The 19,504-nt window shown below is 32.4% G+C and overlaps 2 protein-coding genes and 1 long non-coding RNA gene across 5 annotated transcripts; 2 read left to right on the top strand and 1 right to left on the bottom strand.

Annotated features, from left to right (window-relative positions):
- Positions 1-822: 822 nt before the first annotated feature.
- Positions 823-7,781, top strand: LOC108210155 (vesicle-associated membrane protein 711). Of its 3 annotated transcripts, none has more exons than XM_017381433.2 (5): positions 823-1,245; positions 2,544-2,734; positions 4,349-4,512; positions 5,378-5,479; positions 6,466-7,781. In XM_017381433.2, the coding sequence occupies exons 1-4, from the start codon at positions 1,029-1,031 to the stop codon at positions 5,463-5,465; spliced, it is 660 nt and encodes a 219-aa protein (XP_017236922.1). In that variant the 5' UTR covers positions 823-1,028; the 3' UTR covers positions 5,466-5,479; positions 6,466-7,781. The 3 variants fall into 3 exon arrangements, with proteins under 3 accessions (XP_017236922.1, XP_017236920.1, XP_017236921.1); XM_017381431.2 differs by having other exon boundaries at positions 6,389-7,781; XM_017381432.2 differs by lacking the exon at positions 6,466-7,781 and adding an exon at positions 5,566-5,610.
- A 400-nt stretch (positions 7,782-8,181) lies between these two features.
- Positions 8,182-8,841, bottom strand: LOC135150659 (uncharacterized). The gene is made up of 2 exons (XR_010288885.1): positions 8,635-8,841; positions 8,182-8,543 (listed from the first exon to the last, which is right to left on the bottom strand). It is a non-coding gene; the product is annotated as an uncharacterized LOC135150659 (long non-coding RNA).
- Positions 8,842-14,658: 5,817 nt separating this feature from the next.
- LOC108206072 (transcription termination factor MTERF6, chloroplastic/mitochondrial) lies at positions 14,659-18,841 on the top strand. The gene is made up of 2 exons (XM_017376253.2): positions 14,659-14,822; positions 17,721-18,841. Exon 2 carries the CDS (start codon positions 17,726-17,728, stop codon positions 18,722-18,724), a length of 999 nt encoding a protein of 332 aa, XP_017231742.1. The 5' UTR covers positions 14,659-14,822; positions 17,721-17,725; the 3' UTR covers positions 18,725-18,841.
- The last annotated feature ends 663 nt before the right edge of the window (positions 18,842-19,504 follow it).

The raw sequence follows: 19,504 nt of genomic DNA, 5'->3' as shown, positions 1-19,504 counted from the left end.
TTTTCATGTGATTTCTCAGCTTAAAAGGATTGTTCGTGAAAAGCTTTTCACTTGTGTTAAATTCAAGAAATGGATAAGGGAGGACAATCAGCTTACTGATCTATTGTATTAATTGTAATCCATTGATTAGCAGGTCCTGTGTTTATAGTCATGTTAGCTAGCTAGTTTGCTTGCACTTGCTAGGCTTTCTGCCTTCTGTTGTTTTGGTGGGATTTTTGTCCTCCTTTCGCGGGGTATGTGTCCTTTTTCTCTTAATATATTTTGCTTAGAAAAAAAAATATATTAAATTGTCATTTTTAACTTTTTTTACTTATATTGTTTGTTTAAGTATAACAAGCGTGTGGACTTAAAATTATGACCATATATACATGACAATTTTATTTTTTAGTTGACTTATGAGTTATTAAAAAAATAATTCAAATAAATAAATTTGATAGATTATTTATTTTAGAATTAAACTTGATTTTTCTACACACAAAAATAAATAAAATGATCAAAAAATCACATTCTACGAATTTATGATTTTAAGTTAATATTTGCCTTATAACTACATTTAAAAATAACTTCAAATCTTGATTCTAAACCCAGACAAACATGCTAAGCCTAGGAAATGATTTTGTTGTTTGTATGTTCCAGTTTACATACTTTACTAAATATTTTTGAGCTAATAATATTAAAAAGTTTTTATTTCAAAATTTTTGTTTTTTTTAAAGATGCCGACCTCCATGAAATTCAAATTCAAAAAACACATAAATCCAGCAAATGTAATGTGAAATCACCAAGTATCAATCACATCACAAATTATATTGAATTGAAATAACACAAAGCGTAAGATACAACCACATACGCAAAAAGCACAAAACAGCCATGAATGGGTCAACACACCAACATCTACAGCTAGCTCATCAATCATCCACTACTACTAATAAACTTTAATTTCAATTCCCAATCCATCACTCCTCAAAACCCTAGCTCTTTAATGTATATATTATAATTCAATTTGTTGATTCGATCCAGTTGTGATAGATATGGCGATTCTGTATGTACTGGTGGCGAGAGGATCGGTGGTTCTGGCGGAGTTTAGCGGCACGACGACCAATGCAAGCGCGATTGCGCGACAAATACTCGAAAAAGCTCCCGGGAATGATGATATGAATGTGTCGTATTCACAAGATCGCTACGTGTTTCATGTTAAGAGGACGGATGGACTCACTGTGCTTTGTATGGCTGATGAGAACGCTGGAAGTATGATTTCTGTTTTATTTTTCTGTTTTTTTTCGATGTATTGTTGCGTAATTCTGTTTGTTATTTTCGGTAATTGTGATGTTAATTTTGATAATTGTTAGGATCTGAGTGTGGAGTTAGAGTTAGTAGATGATTGTTAGTTGAGGATTGATTTTGTTGTCGGATGTGATAAGCGATGACTTTGCAAAGTAGAGAGCATTAGCATTGCGATCAGTGTGTAGTATATTTAGAAGTATATGCTTTAGATTTATTGAATTTTGGTTGCTAAATTGTTTAACATCCGTTAGTAAGGCACATGACAATACATTACTTTTTGTGCAGTTCAAACGAAAAAACCAATTTATGTTAGGTGGCATACTTATTTCGGAAAATCAGTTGATTCACTAGTTAGTAGGGGACAATTCAGGGTCTAAAGTTACATGTTTGTATAAAGAAGTCTTAGGTAATATAGCAGACTAGCAATGCCCAGTAAGGGACTTTAGACTACCTTTTTAAATTGACAATTGGGTAGACAGTGACAATGCCTAGTTAAGGTGTAAAACTACTTGTTTGGGCCCACAACTTCTATATAGTATTACTGGATGATATTTAATAGTATTACTAGATAATGGCTTTATTATATCAGTTTCCGTGTGAAGATAGTTACCCAGTTGTTGGCTAAATAAGCCTCCACTCTATTGTAATCGACAATAAGTTGATTATGATAAGATCTTTGTTTCATATTGTTTCTCCCTACTTTATTAGTGGTAATGCCTACTGTTTCATCGTAATTCTTCTCATCTTCCCAGAATGTATCTGATCATCATCAATCAGAAGATGTATTACTATTATATGAACCACCTTAACTCAAAATACAATAATGTACTATAAAGCTTTGATTCCCCATATTATGTGATACTATGTTTTCACTAGTTAGTTGTTGAGCATACCCATCAACTTAAATTGTTAGAAATATTGTGTTTGTGAGAAGTACACTGTACTGTTGATGTATGGAACAACAAACAGGATAATGAAACAGATATATGTATAAAAAGGTGTGAGAATATTATAAATAAACTCATATCCGGATATATTGGAGCAAATCAAAATTAGATGATGTGGACATACGGCCATCTACTGGTTCACAAGTCACAACTATTTGATTTCAGCTTTTCTGCAGGCTCTGCATTTCTTCTGTTGGATCTTGGTAGAATGTATGCCATTGATTAGGCAAGCTATGTCTTCTGTTGGATCTTCACCTGATTGTTGCTTCGTGTGCTCATACAATCTCTGTGTTCTGATTTCTATTTTCTCTACAGGACGAATTCCTTTTGCTTTTATGGAAGACATTCACCAAAGATTTGTTAGGACTTATGGTCGAGCAGTTCTCTCAGCCCAAGCTTATGCTATGAATGATGAATTTTCAAGGGTGATGAGCCAACAAATGGAATATTACTCAAGTGATCCCAATGCCGACAGGATAAACCGACTTAAAGGAGAAATGAGCCAGGTTAGTGTGAAGTTGGTTACTGCAAAACACAAATTAGAATATGGATAAGTGATGAGAAATAAGGGAGTATCATTTTTAGTGAGGCGAAGCACACAAAGTGGATGAAGTTTTAATATGATAAAACTCCGAATAATAATTAAGATTAAAAAATCAGAATATAAATCTGCATGTTCTTAGCTAGTAAGATCTACAAGTTACTACTGTCTGAGCTCCATAGTAATCAGGAATTGTAACATCTTATATAGTCCTGTTAAGTAGTTTTAAATTAATATCTTTATTCCTTGATTGCTCATTTAGCTGCAGTGTTCTTCTAATCGATAGTAATTGCCTGAGTTGTTCTCGGAGAGTAAGAAAGCATAGACAAAGAGTGTCCTGAATTAGATATTTAAATATCATCTTCCAATATCATCATTTGTCTCTGAGAACATCACACGTTTTGGATCTGAAATGAATCAGGTGGACACGACACAGTGAACATGTTCCCCCTCCTTTTAGGTGTCTGCTTCACTAATTGTGGGGAATTTTATTCGTCTGAATAATCTTGTCAATTGATTCAAATTCAAAAGTGTTCAATTCCCTCAAGTTTAAGCTCCCTATCCTTTAGGCTATTAGGCATCGGACTTTTAATCAAATTTCTGGCTCCCACCTGATTTTTGTTATCATGCGGAGAACACAATTACCTGTGAGAGTGTGAGCCAATATATTAATAACAATTAACAAGTAGCATTAAACAGCAGAATATAATTTCAAATGTGCTTTTTTATGGAATGCCTATCTTCCTTGACAGCCTCTTGTTAAGAACGTGACACCATTATAACTTGGTAGAAAAATCACATTCTTTCTAACTAAGACAAACAAAATTGCTTCAGATTATGGTTTTGGAATGAGTGAATTAGCTGGCTTTACATAATCAGTACTCCTTCTGTCTCATCCATTTCTTTACACTTTCCTTTTTACGATGCCCCTCTAAATTCTTTGCATTTCAAAACTTTCTAAAATAGTAAACTATTATAATATAAAATGTTATCCCACCCACTACTTCCATCCATCTTTCCCAATCTATCAATTAAACACTATACCCACTTTTCTTACTCTTTCACACTACGTTATACTTTTTCCTAACATGTGTGCCCAATCCCAATGTAAAGAATTGGGTGGGACGGAGGGAGTAATATTTTGAATATTATTAATTATAATTTTGATACAGCGTTCACAGAAAAAATAATAATTGAACAGAGCTACGAAAGAAATGCCTTCAAGAATGTATACCTGGAGGAATCTATATTATAATAAGGTTTATTTGTAATTAAAAAAATACGAGTAATGTAATAATAATTAGCTTGCAATACCCAGGCCAGTAGTTTGTCTATCCTTTTATATTTATGTTGCCAAAATTTTCTCATTGAATGATCTGTTTCTGTTTTTTCTCTTGAGCTAAAATGAACCTCTTATTGTCACTAATTTATTTATTTATTTATTTGCCAGACCAATTTATTTATTTATTGTCTCTAAGTTATGAATTCTAGCCAATATTTCCTTTTTCACTCTAGTGTTCAATGTTTAGTTGGAGTTAAAATTAGATGGAAGTTGGCTGATTAACATTCCCATTAACAGGTAAGGAATGTCATGATTGAGAATATTGATAAAGTCTTAGAGAGAGGTGATCGCTTGGAGTTGCTAGTTGATAAAACAGAAAATTTGCAAGGAAATACTTTTCGCTTCAGAAAGCAGACACGTCGTTTCAGAAGTACTGTGTGGTGGAAAAACGTCAAGCTCACGTATGTCCTGACCTTGAAATAATAATGTTTAACACTTTTCTTCATGATATGTTCAAGATACACTTCAAAGCACTTTTTTGCATGAATTATACAAGTATGTTAGTATCCTAACCTATATACATATGTTTCACTATTAACTTTCTAAAGATGGACGACTAATATATGAATGATATCCCCTGTATCGTTTCTTTTTCTGGCGCAAGCTATACTTATCATTGGAATAGTGTAAAGTAGGAATAATGGTCTTACTAGTTAAGAGTACTAATTATTGGATAATGTAAAGTCTGAATTTGATATCCAAGTAACAATATCAGGTGCATAAAATTGAGGACAAAGAACATATTTAGAAATGCAGTTGCTGAAAAGCAAAACATCAAAACTTTAGGATTGTAAATGAGTAAATGCCAAACCTTAAAACTTTAAGGTCAGGAGTGAGTTCCCAATCTTGAAAGTCTTTTGATGACATTTTGGTTGACCGTTCCATGTTATTAAAATATCCTTAATGTCTGTATCAGTCGTGATGTAATTAAGGTTGGCAGTTTTGTTGCCCTTACCTTTGACTTACTCTTACTAATTATTCTTTCTTGTCGATTCTGAAATTTCTGTTAGAGAATCGGCTAAATGAGATGCTAGCTTTTAGGACTATAATATGGTGGTCAAGTGCTATATTATGCCATGTTGATAAGTTTTTCATCTTCCTTTCTATTTGGGTTTGTTTAAGTTCTTTAGTGAATACACTACACAAGCTCCAATCTCTTTCAGAATAGCACATTAAATTGACCTCTGTTATAGGATACACCAATATGATGTCTTCAATGATGGGTTTAAAAGATCGGCAGTTAACATATTAATTATTTTCATGCAGAGTTATGCTGATAGTTCTGCTGCTGGTGATTGTTTATATTGTGATGGCATTTGTTTGTCATGGGCTTTTGCTTCCTTCTTGTTTTTAATAAAGATTGATCAAGTAAGAATTAAATTGTTACTTCTCTTTAATTGTTTTTTTTTGTTTTCTCCATATTTACCATGGATTTGATTATTTATTTTGTCTAGACTCTGGAATTTTGTCAGTGTGGTGATTGGAAACTTACTTTTGTTGTTACCGTCGATGTGATTATTTATTTTGTGGAGATGGAATTTTGTCAGTGTTGGCTGTTGGAAACTGACAATTATTGTTTATATATGTTTGTCGAGAAATGGGGATAACTCCAAAGGGGATACAGTATTAGTATTATTTATGATTCGATGCTTCTCTGACCTGTTTAGTTTCGTCTAGCAATATATCTTGGGCTATTGTTTTGATGGGAAGATTTACTAGAGTATTGAAATTCTTAATATGTAAGGGGTGTTGTCAGTATTTTATAAGTGATATTCGACAGGGAGAAAGAAGTTATGTTCTTAACATTTCAATTTACTTTTATTTTACATTTTACCTAGTGGATGTTCCTTCCCAATCCAAGGTATAGTATCTTAATCATTCTGCATATTTATCACCAATTATTTGCATACCTTTGCTTTCTTTAATGATTATCTTCCACCTTCAGTATTCGCTTTAATTCAACTACCTAATTGAACACTACAAACACATTTGTGTATATATTAATATTATTGCGAGTTAATTACACTTTGTAACCCTAGTTTTGCTTCAAACGCAGTTTAGTACCTGAAATTTAAAACGTGGCAATATGCACCCTACACTTAACATTCTTGTGCAAGTTGTAACCTCTAGTCACTATTCCGTCTAAAGCTGCCGTTAACTTTAACAGTTTGAGAGATAACAATGTGTATATTAGTTTTTAACAGCTACTTTACCTCCTGTGATCCCTAAAAAATTATGTATTATATTTTGAACGATATAAAAAAAATTATTTTGCAGAGGTTGGCGCCACTGTTCCCGACCATTTTCTGGAGTCATAAAACTCAGATAACAATCATAGTTCTTATCTTGAACAGATTTCCATTGGTTAAGAGTAGAGGTTGCCGAGTTCACTAGTTCTGAAGGGCTGGTACTTCACTGCTTCCATATGACTTCATTCCGATTTTTCCACAGTAGCCAACATAAAATAACATGAATATGAATCTCCTTTTCCTGCCGCTGTTCAAATTTCAAACAGATGTTGTAGCCATTCTGCAAAAGTATTAAAATGACCTTGAATCATAGATGTCGTGAGGAGCTGGTGACAGTTGTTTGCAAAAGAGCAAGAAAGAAGAGCATGCTATCCTAACGGCTCATTCTTAACTGCTAAGCTTGGAGCTAATCAATTTTTACTTTTCTTTTTATCTAAATGATGGATATTTATTGGCTCTAATTCTCTTAATAATGATGATCTCTACATACACAGAATATTTCGTCAATCAAAATTTTTGAGCTAAATAAACAAGAAGTGGTTATTAATGTCTATCAATGAATACACACTAAAAATTATCCTATCAATAAATATAAAGGTGTTGATGGGATATAATTCAACCTAGCTATAGCTTCATGGTGCCAAGATCAAATACAGTCCTGGTTCAGGGAACCAAGTCCCACTAGGAAGCATGATCCTAGGAGTGGGCTTGAGAATAGTTTAATTTTTTCAAGACGCATGATCCTAGAAAGGGGACCAATCTGGTTTGGGATGCCTCAGTCCCGCTAAGAAACATGGTCCTATAAATAAGTTTAGTCCAGGAACAATCAACTCGGTCCAACGGCCCAATATCAATATAAACCCAAAAATCGATACTTGCTATCTAAGAAATAAATCAAAACCTCAAAGTGCCAAAGACACTTTGTAACGGTCAATTATTGGGATAATAAAAGCATATTCCAGAATGTTCCAAACATCGTCCGATCACTGTCACCAAGACACGTGTAAATAATCAAGTCCTACGGGTGTATGGTTGGAATTCAAGGTACCCATTCATAAACCCTAATCCTTGGGCTATTAATAGTCAAGGAAGGGTTTAAGAGTTACTCTCTATATTCTCTTATTATTACACAGATATATACAGTAGCCATATATATACACTTATGAAGATGTCTTTTATCTATTATCATATCCTTTCAAATTCTCCACTTATTCTCACCGGCTGCTATGTACCACGAAGGATTGACTCACTGTGGAGGAAGGATCAGAACTGAGATGGGAGTTCCCCAGTATTATACACAACTTAGCTAAACTTTGAATTAAGATTTTCTTATAATCTTGATGTTGTTTAAATTGCATTTATTATCATTTCTTTTCAACTGCAAATTTTTCATATTTATCTAAATATAAAATTTTATTAAATTGTTCTGTAATTTTCAAGTTCATGATATCATCAAGAAAATATTATCAAGATCATGATAGTCAAAATAGAAAACAAAACATAAAATCTAATTGTAGAAAACTTACCGACATATATGTTCATCATAATTCTCGTGATTTTCCGAAAACCTATATTATTCAGTTGATGCTCTTAAAGCAACACCAGCTTTCGTCTATGAAACAATTGAATTAAAAAAAAAATAAGGGGTTTCTTAATAAATATTCAAGTCTAGATAGCTTTTTTACAAAAAATTTTTAAGAAATTTTTGCAAAAAAAATATCTTTCAAATAATAACTGTAAAAGTACTATTTTATGGAAAAAAATTGCAAAAATACAGAATTGACATTTACAACTATATCTACAACTGCTAGCAACCATATATGCAATCACAAATACAACTTTTAAAGAATCTATTGAAAATTACATTTAATTACATAATAAGTTGCAAAGATTAATAAATTAATACTCCTATGGAGGACAATTAACCAAAAGTAACGAAATCCTGTAAATCAACACATTTACGAAGAACTTAAACGTATCGGAGATATGACCCGTCTTTGTGCTGACAGTATTGACTCTTCTTTTTGAAACATTCTGCTGATTTGCCAATCTTGAAGATGAATGAGATGGGTTTGTAAGTACCAGGCAGCTCTTTGGGAAACAAATGAAACTTGACCAGCAGAACTAACAAGGGAGCGGAATGGAGGTGAGGAAGGAGGAGAGAAGACCGCCGGCAGAGTTATCTTTACAAAATAATCAAGTTGTAAGAAGTTGCACATCAAGAAATTAATAATGTGAATTATTTTTAACTAGATTAATAAAAGATTGACATACTCTCTCACGATTCCATTGTTCATGCCATGAGTGTCATTTTGCTCGAAGAGTTCCTCCCTTTGGAGTTGCCTTATTATCTGTAAGACACCAAAAATAATAAATCATATAAAATGATATATAAAACGACTTTAATTTATATACAGAATTTTAGAAGAAAAATGTTAGTTTAAAATTTTGGTGAATATTCTGAAATAACATGTAAACAAATATCTCTTGGTCCAAACATATAAGATTACACAAACACACTCTTTGTATATTTAATATACAAAGACCTGCTGGATCCGACCCGATTGCCATATCTAGATCTGGTTCAGTTTTGCTTAAATTTCGCCTAATCACAATTCTATTAAGATAAATAAATTTCATAACAAAATATATGAATATCAAATCCTCACTTACCTCAGAAGCAATTAAATGAGATGATGTTGATTTTGGAGTATTATCTTCATTGCTTGAGAAAAGATCTAATAATACTGTCGGAATTACACAGATCTTTATCTTTTTAAGTAAAATCTGCACATAAAACGATGATTACCATCATAATCTATATTATTAGATCTAACCTTTAACAGTGAATACTTACATGAATCGAAAGCTTTTTCATCATTGTAGATCTTCACATAAATATTTTCGTATGTGCTTGCAGTTCGTAATCTCAAGTATTAATATGCAAAGATTATCATATATAAATAATATGTATATTATAAATATCTGTATTATGTGTGTTAGAAGAAAAATGTGTGGCAGACGAATTATATACTTGCATATAAAGATTTTGATTCATGAAAGAAATTGTCTTGCCATATATATATATATATATATATATATATATATATATATATATATATATATATATATATATATATATATATATATATATATATATATCAAGTTGTGTATTGTAATCATCGCCTAGTAAAATTGCTAATTCATTACTTAAGTCACTAGTAACTTTCAAATGAGTCACTAATTTTGAAAAATTATATGATTAACTAATGGAGTATTTATAAACTTTTTAAATTGGTTATTCCTTCTCTTTCTTTTCATATAATTTCATAATTATATGTTATGTAAATACTAAAAGTAACGAAATCGATCTTTTTTAAATTTGACAATTTAGATTATAAATAAGTAACACTTGTGACATATTCGCATGAACATCAAATGAAAATATTGTTAAATATAAATTTTATAATTTTGAATCTAGAATGAGTATATATAAGAAAATGTATTTTCAAAATAAATTACCTGAAATGAGATAATTTTAAAAAAAATGTATTTGTAAAAAGTAATTGAAAATATATAAGAAAATGTATTTTCAAAATAAATTACCTGAAATGAGATAATTTTAAAAAAAATTACACGTGTCGTGAAATAATTATTTCGATTAGGCCTGTAATTCGAGCTGGGTTGCTCGCGAGCAGCTCGAGCTCAAACTCGTTTATTAACACCCGACTTGGCTCGAGCTCGTATACGAGCCGAGCTCGGACAAGATATTATACCCGTTAAGATAATTAAGCCGGACCGAATATATGCCGAACTCGAATAAAACCCGACTCGATAACAGAAACTCGGCTCGACTCGAACCCGACTCGAACTCGATTCGGTCTCGTTTACAAATATAGTTCAGAAATCAAAAATTATATATCAATAACATCCTGAATTTTTGATCTAGATTTCAATAGGTTACATCACTTGCGTGGACTTCTGAATAATACTAATACTGGAACTTCTGACTTAAAATATAAATAGTCACTACAAATTACAAAATATTAACTGATCAAGAAGTAGTGCAAATATATGAACTATGTCAGGATCACTTCCAAAATTTGGGCTTTATGTAATATAACTAGCGTAAAAGCCCGTGCGAAGCACGGGCCTATTAATTATAAATTATATTTTATATTATTTATTTTTAATAATAGTTTAATATGAATTTTTTACAGTATATTAATTTTATTAAATTTTTAAATATAATTTTTCTTTTAAAATAAACTAATAATATCTATGATAACTGCTTCAGCAAAACAAACAAATTTTCATATAAATGGAATTGGCACAATAGATTTCGCATGTGAAAGATGTTCATAGAATATCGTGTTATTCAATCAAAACATAGTCGAATGTGTCTATAAATGATAAAATATTATAAGAATGATTCGCGTGAATTATATGATTAACCATGAAATGGTAAGATAGTTAAAATTGAATTAATATGTTCATGTGCTACCATCATAAAGAAAAGATATGATCGAACACCGAGAGACATGCACGTATAGAAGAATATTTGTGTGAGTCAGTCATATAGTAAAGATGCACATAGTACCTGTTATCTCTCTGTCTGGCTCTCCCTCCCCACTCTCGTTCTCTCTTTGATAAATATCTGCGTATTTATATATGTATGTTATGTTAGTATTGGTGTCCTAGAGACAATACTATTGTGTTCTATTGTAGACATTTATGGATTATGTTATATTGATTATTGAATAAATATTTATTATATCTTTATTTACTGCGTAATAAATTGAAAGCATAATAAATGTCCTTGGAATACTATATGTAATTCTATATCTCTAAGTACGTGACTTAGAAATGAGATTATGAGAATAATATCAATATTCCTAAATGTCCCTAGTCGAGTATTATTGTTAAGGGACAATAATGATGCATTAAGACTAATATGTTTGTTGACTGATGATCACATCTCATTGATCATAGGTATAGTGATGCTAAAGTCAAGAACATAAGTGCATGTATCGACACATGGCACTGGAATGACCCACCGTGAGATTTTACATGTTAATAAGTGTCATTGGAAATTCTCACTGTGATAATGATGTAATGATCCTCTGACTTGATATCATTATATTTCTATATGAGAATTAATATACTTTGGTTGCACTAAAAGTTACCTTTGACCAGGTGATGATGAAATGTACATTGGGTATATTATGAATCGTATGAGAAATATGAATGATCTAGAAAGGATTTAACCCTCCTATTTTAGGAGTGATATTATTGGCCTCTTGATTGAGTGAGACTATAAAATGCATGGCCGTGCTCAAATATTGATTTGTTTAATAGTCTACTCATTGATCAAGGAAATTCGGATTAGACGATGAAGAGGATGACACAATACATGCCTTGAGTCTGATCTATAATATAAGGTTAAAGGGATTATATTACATTGTACATTATTCACAAAAGGTTTAATTGAATCACCAATTATTATTATTACTTGGGTAGCAATGATGTATTACTAGATTATAATTTTATTATTGGATATTAAAATTATTGCCAACGTAATAATAACCTAAAGGGTCACACACTTTGAACGTTTAAAGGAGTTTTAATTTAAATTCTGAATTTAAATTAAATGATTAAGTTCGAAATAAATTATTTAATTGAGCCGGTCTTAATTAAGTAATTAGAATTTCGAATTTAATATTAAAACCAAAATCGGATTATGTTTGGAGAAGCCCAAATCCGATTAGGGTTTGGTCCATCTATCTCTCTCTTCCCTATAAATACATAATGATGTATTGTTTTAGGGTTAAGTGATATAAAATTCGTTTTACTAAAACCCTAACAGCTCTACATCAGAGAGAGGCTAGAGAGAGAGAGAGAGAGGCTGCATTCGGCTAGTACCGGCTCCGGTGATCTTTAGCGATCAGACGTTCGTGTGGACTGCTTAGAGACGCGATCCTTAGACTGAGGGCTGCGTGGTGATTGCTTGTTTCGAACCTCCATCTTTCGCTAACGTAAAGCTTTAACAAGGTATTACTTCGTATCTCCATGATCAGCCATACTTTATAGATGGATCCTCGGGTTAGGGTTTCGGAATTTTTGATTTTACGTCGATTATCCGCTGCGTTTGTTGCCCCGAAATCCCAACATGTTACTCGTTAGTGTACTTTATAAATTATTGGTTAATAATACATTGATTATCAGTCGATAAATAGATTATCTATTGCTTTTTAAATTATGATAGAAGTTTATCTATATTAACAGATTGATTTATTTTTTTTAACAAATTATATGTGATTATTTGTTTAATAGTCAATTTTTAGAATAAATTCTTAAATTTGACCGACTTGACCTGTAACTCGGTCGATTACCCACACTTCGAGTTAAATATATCAGTTGGATATAACATGAGCCTAACTCCAGTAAAACTCGGCATAACTCGAGGCAAAATCAGGACAACTTGGATTATACATCAAAAAATCGAAAGTTGGAAATCATGTTAAAAAAATGGAGATATTTAATTCGTGGTATCCGCATATGCAAAAAAAAATATAATTGAAAATAATTTAAAATATCCACACATGTAAAAAAAATTATATTTTTTTAAATAAAATGGAAATAAGGAGATCTTATTTAGTATTATGATTGTTGAATTTACATGAGATTTAATTAAATGTCACAAGTTCAAGTCACACAAATTTATTTTGTGTAAATTAACTAATTAACTAACTCCGTTGGCATTTAATATTTTAATTTTTTTGTAATGAGTAGTCATAAATAAGTGATAAGTGTGATTAGAGGATAATTATTATGTTAATACATTAATTATTGATATTTAATATTTTAAATGCAATAAATGAACCATCTGATAATTTTGTAATTACATGTAATAAAAGGGTATAGTGGACATTTCACCGCCAATTTCTTTGCTCTTTTTGCCCTTGGTTGCCATTTAATATATAGAAGTAGATTTAGTTAATCGAGTAATCCGAGCTATCTGACCCGGCTCGTATATACTCGGCTCATTAAACTCGCGAGTATACTTGGTCCGACTCGTTAAATAAACAAGTCGGGTTCGGACGATTTTTCTGCTCGTTTATAATACTCGCTCGGCTCGACTCATTTAAAAAAAATTGAGTTCAGGCTCGGCTTGACTCGAATTACAGGCCTAATTTCAATCGTCTTTGAGTATTTTACACCATCTACTTTTTTATTATAACTAAAATCACATAATACATAATAATTTTTTTTTATTCATAATATGTAAAAATTTACAATTCTGTTGTTCTTACATAAAATTCAATAAATTTTTGTAAAGATAACAAATCATTATACCCAACTATATTATAAACTAATATTTTAATAATACAACAAATTTTAGATAGTTATCATTTTAATATGATTATAATAGAATATTTTAACAAACAGCACCGGAAATTATTTTATTTTTTACTATTTTTTTTACGAACGGTTAGAATATTAATTTTGTATGATTTAAAAAAAATTATAATATATAAATATAATTTAAATATAATATATAAATATAAAAATATTTTAAATATGTGCTAAAAATCGAACCTTGTTTAGCTTTAAATCTAATAATCGTCTTAACCTCATCTATGAATTCTCACAATTTCTTTTTTTTTTTTTGAAGAAAATGAGAGAATTCAATAAATAATAGCCATACGGCATCTACAAGAATGATCGAGTCGAACAAACATAGAAAAAATTAACATGACTGTCTTCATACCCAAGATGAGACAAATAAGCGATGTTGAAATTGACGATGGTACATGTATAGATCCTTGCTCTGTGTTCACCATATTTTTCAAAAACTCCGTTTGAGCTATCGACCACAAATGCAATTCCCAAAAGGTTTTTATCGATGAATCCAAACCACTCTCACAAAAGAAGGAGAGAAAAGCGCACACTCTCATTAAGGAGAGAAATCAAACTATAACCAAAAACAAACTAAAACAATTAGATCTGCACACGACGCTTAAGAGATAATCGATCCACTCACAAATCCAAAAAGGCCTCTGGAAACGAATAAGAACGAAAATCGAAAGTTTCGGTGATGTAGATCTAAAAAACCTTCCCCGAAAAAGGAGATTTATTGAGGAAATCAATGAAAAAGCAAGAACAATAAAAAACTAGCAATCAAACGGAAAGATTTGGGGCTTTCCACCAGAAAACCGATGGAAGCCCCGTCGGAGATGAAAATAGAGAGGCTAGAGAGAAAAGAGAAAAAGAAAAACAATTTCTTTTTAAAAATCGATGAAAATATTGGGATAGATAAAGGAGAGTGTACAGGGAAGGAAGATAAGGTGAGGGGTGCTGCTACTTGAAGCTATAATCAATGCCAGCTATCCCTAAATCCATTACTCTCTCTGCATCACACTCCACTTAATCCGCTCTCATTTTCAATTTCATTCCCTCAGGTACTCTATTTCACTCTACTCTCTCTCTCTCTCTCTCTCTCTCTCTCTCTCTCTCTCTCCCACACACACACACTTACTTATTTTCCTGTTAGTTTAATGTCTCTGTGTGTGCGCTCTCAATACAAGCTAATTTAGGCTACCAAGTGCGAATGATATTTGTTGCTGAATAGAGAATTCATGTCTGTTACCTAGAATTTGTCTTTGGCATTGTATTTTTAGCCTTATTTGTGTGTTTTGTTTATTTTTCTAGTCAATTTTGGAGGTTTTTAGACTAGTTTTAGATGTTTGCAGTAGAAATGTAGAATGCTATATAGCCATGTAGGCTTGCTTGTTCGAAAGAAGTGTAGAACAATTGTTTAACGTGTCTCGTGGTAGAGAGAACATCCTTACCGGATTAAATATCAAATACATCACTCATTGTATCCAAATATATCAAATGAGTCGTTCTTTGCAAAAGTGACTCGATTTAGTCACTAATTTGAGAATTTGAATCAAGGACGCCATCTGTTACTAACCAAATTGACAAAATTTCGACTTTGTAATGACTAAGTTGATAGAAATCGGGGTTTATATCAAACGGGCCACTCGTTGGGTCAAAATATCTCACTTGACACACACGTCTCAACGGGAACTCATTTAAGCCACTATAAACCAAATAATATCATTTTACCCACATCACTATTCATACCTTTTTACTTAATCATTTATAAAAAATTAGCCGTTTGTTTTTTTACTACGAAATCACTTCGAGTACTTTCATAATTATCTCTAGTATTTATTAAAATAATTTGAGAAATTATAAAGCAACATAACAAGGGTGATCAAATAAATATATATTTATAGCTACATATATTTTTAATTACATAGTTATGTTGCTTTAAAAATTTTCAAATTATTTTGATAAATACTAGAGACAATTATGAAAGTACTCGAAGTGGTTTCGTTGTAAAAAAACAAATAGTTAATTTTTGATAAATGATTAAGTAAAGAGGTATGAACAGTGATGTGGGTAAAATGATATGTATTTGGTTTATAGTGGTTTAAATGAGTCGCCGTTGAGATGTGTGGGTCAAGTGAGATATTTTGACGCAACGAGTGGCGAGTTTGATATAAAACCCGATAGAAATTTTCACTTTAGTGACTATGTTGAGTCACATTTGTAACGAATGAATCACTTGATACATTTGAACCCTACGAGTAATGTATGTAATATTTTACTCCATCCTGCTTATATAAAAAACTTGAAAGAACTCCATCACCGCCCTTTGATTTTTGTTATAATAAATAGATTGTTGAGATTTGGAGGACAAAGTTTTACAACAACTATGGCCCAATTATAGGCGCTTGCTACATTCTTCGGATGTGATAACAATGCACAACATTTGTTTTTGAAAACTATACACCAATTGTTTTCACGTCTTCTTGTGCTAAAACTTGTTCACAATCGACCGTGACTTCAAATTTTATGTACATATACTGTTTTTTAGAAAGCACCATTTGTTCTACTATATAAGTGAGTTATAAAGGTGTGTGGATTTTTTTAATGGGAAAAATATCAAGTTGGTCACTCTTTCATCTAAATATATCAAGTAGATCATTACTTTCCAATTTGACTCAAGTTAATCATTCATTCCATTATTTTGTATAAGCACTATGAATCTTATATCTTTTTTAGTCAATTACAACATTAAATTTTAATATTTTGATTAGTTAATAACTAGTGCAGCGTGGAAGTGACTAGGATAACCTGACATGTAAATGAGGACTACAAGAGTCTGTGTCATTACCATGTAGACTATATGAATCTATTGTTGTGTTTGGTTGGGGTGAATGAAATGGAATGGAATGAGCGAAAATAAAATGAAATAATAGAGGGTAGGATGGAGGATTTTAAAAAAAATTAGTGAGTGCAAATTTTGTATGATAATATTTGGGTAGAAAATAGATATGATAAGCAATGGAGCATTCCTTCACAAAGTGGATGATTTGAGCTCTAGTTAAGGGCGGCATGAATGGAATGGTGGAAGGAATGAAATTATTAAATATTCAACTAAATTATAGTTCAAATTTCATTCCATTTCCTCCATTTTCATTCACCCAACCAAACACAACATATGTCTTTACCTTACTGCGGGAGCATATAAATTTTTTAAAGTCTTCATTTACATGTCAGGCTATCCTATTCACTTCCACATAGTACCATGTCGATATCTAACAAAAATATTAACGTTTAATGTTATAAATGACTAAAAAAGAGAGTTGACTGTAACGGCATGTCCAAAATAACAGAAAGAATGATTAATTTGATTCAAATTGGGAAGTAGTGATCTACTTGATATATTTGGATGAAACGAGTGATCAATTTGATATTTTTCCCTCTTTTTAATATTATTTGACATCATGGATATCAAGTGCATTTCGTTAAGCGGCACTTTTGTATGGGGATTATTGATTTGTACTACTTTTTTAGTGCACTCATACCTATGGATTTCTGAAACTAAATTTTTCCTGAACCCCCCCCCCCCCCCCCCCCCCCCCCCACGGAAAAGTATGTATTGTGTTTACTTGATGATCTTTTGTCCAGATGTAAAGATCATGGCAAAACATATATGTGTTTTCATTTTTATTTAATTTCAAGTTGCAACTTGTAACTCTGTTATCTACCTATGTTGGCAGATTGGTGATTTTTTTGTTGGTATTAAAATTTAATTTAAGTCACCGAATGAAGAATATCCATTAGATCAGGAAATAATACTTAATGTTGGTGGTTGGCCGGTCACTACTAAAGAAAGGATATATTGATGTCTTTTTATGTATGCACTTGTGTCTGTGAGCGTGTGTTGTTGCAGTCTAAGGCTATTATTACCATTAAGTAAATTAATGGACAATTCTTTCCAGAAAACATGCAAGTTGTGAGTGCTCAGCCAACTGGTAACAATAGCAGCATCAGGTGGTTCTTTAAAGATAAAGGTTTCGATGACAAAAGTATTAATGTCATGCTCAAAAAGTGCAAGCGCCTCGAAGATGTACAGAGTGAAAAGGCTGATGAAAACTGGGCTTATTTGACAAGCATCGGAATCCAGGAGAGGAAACTGCCTAATGTTGTTGCCAGGTGCCCTAAGATTCTTTCCCTCGGTCTAAATGAGAAACTTATTCCTATGGTTCAGTTCCTTGGTACATTATTAGGAACTAAACCCAATGACATTGCTTCTGCAATCACGAAGTTTCCCCAATTACTCGCCCACAGCGTGGAAGAAAAGCTTTGTCCACTTCTCGCATTCTTTGAATCTCTTGGGGTCCATGAGAAACAACTTGGTAAAATGCTTATGTTTAATCCAAGAATCATCAGCTATAGCATAGAATCCAAGCTTGCGCATATTGTCGAATTTCTTTCTAGTCTTGGTCTAAGCAATGAAGTAATTGGCAAAGTTTTGGTGAAGAATCCATCAATAATGGGTTATGGAGTTGATAATAGGTTGCGTCCAACTTCTGAGTTTCTTTTATCATTGGGCCTGGAAGAGAAAGAGCTTCAGACACTAGCAGTTAACTACCCTGAGGTTTTGTGTAGAGATGCGAAGAAGGTGTTGAACTCACATGTCACATACTTGAAGAATTGCGGGTTTGAAGACCAACATATAGCAGCTCTGGTGACTGGTTATCCCCCAATTCTGATCAAGAGCATTAAAAATTCCCTAAAACCAAGAATCAAGTTTTTGGTAGATGTGATGGGCAGACGAATTGAAGAAGCTGCTAATTATCCAGAGTTCTTCCGATATGGTATGAAGAAGAGACTGGAATCGAGGCAAAAGCTTTTGGCACAGAGGAGTATAAGTTGTAGCCTGAGTGAAATGCTGGACTGTAATGAAAAAAAGTTCCTCTTGAGGTTTGATTTAGCCGACTAATTGCCCTGAGCTGAGTAGCATAGATTGATTCCTTTCGGCCAACTTTATCATTTGTAAACTGCCCCTCTAAAATGTTTTGCCCCGGTTTTCAATAGTAAATGTTTTTATAGCTGAGAATAGGGCTGAGCATTCGGTCGGTTCGGTCCAGAACCGGACCGAACCGAAAGGACCGAAGACCGAATTTCTGAAATTTTCTGGACCGGACCGGACCGAAGTTTGCATATGGACCGAACCGGAACTGAACCGAAATAATTCGGTCGGTCCGGTCCGGTCCACCAGAACCGATTTTTTTTTAAAAAAAATTCAAATTAATCAGTGTTAACAAAGCATGAGAAGCAATCCCTCAGAACTAATCGGGAACAAAGTGTCAGCCAGAGAATCTATAGATTACCCTTTCAAATCTAGCGACTTACGAATTAAAGAAATCAATTGATGCACCTAATTGATGCACCTTAGGCTGAGGGCCTGATGCTGTGATTCTTTAAGCTTGAATCTAATCTTGGACTCTTTGATCTGACGAGCAGTGAGGATGTGCTGTGTGCGCGCGACGCCGTGAGGGAGGGGAATATTAGCAGATTAGGTATAGGACAGAGCATCAGATTAGGTATAGATACAGTATAATCGATTAGTAGTATAGAATATGTTATTTAATATATTAAATAAAAATATTAATTATATATATAAAGTTCGGTCCATTCGGTCCAGGACCGAAAATTTTCAATGAGGACCGGACCGGACCGTATTTTATTTCGGTCCGGACCGAAATACCCGAACAGACCG

This window comes from Daucus carota, chromosome 2 (assembly GCF_001625215.2).
Source record: "Daucus carota subsp. sativus chromosome 2, DH1 v3.0, whole genome shotgun sequence".
Lineage (NCBI taxonomy): Eukaryota > Viridiplantae > Streptophyta > Magnoliopsida > Apiales > Apiaceae > Daucus > Daucus carota.
This window is presented reverse-complemented; position numbering and strand designations above follow the sequence as displayed.

What these genes read in the sequence shown, in the direction of transcription:
- LOC108210155 (XM_017381433.2), top strand. Translation starts at nt 1,029, where the DNA reads ATGGCGATTCTGTATGTACTGGTGGCGAGAGGATCGGTGGTTCTGGCG. An exon ending in GGCTGATGAGAACGCTGGAA is followed by an intron (nt 1,246 to 2,543) that starts GTATGATTTCTG and finishes TTTTCTCTACAG; the next exon opens with GACGAATTCCTTTTGCTTTT. An exon ending in TGGAAAAACGTCAAGCTCAC is followed by an intron (nt 4,513 to 5,377) that starts GTATGTCCTGAC and finishes ATTTTCATGCAG; the next exon opens with AGTTATGCTGATAGTTCTGC.
- LOC108206072 (XM_017376253.2), top strand. Translation starts at nt 17,726, where the DNA reads ATGCAAGTTGTGAGTGCTCAGCCAACTGGTAACAATAGCAGCATCAGG.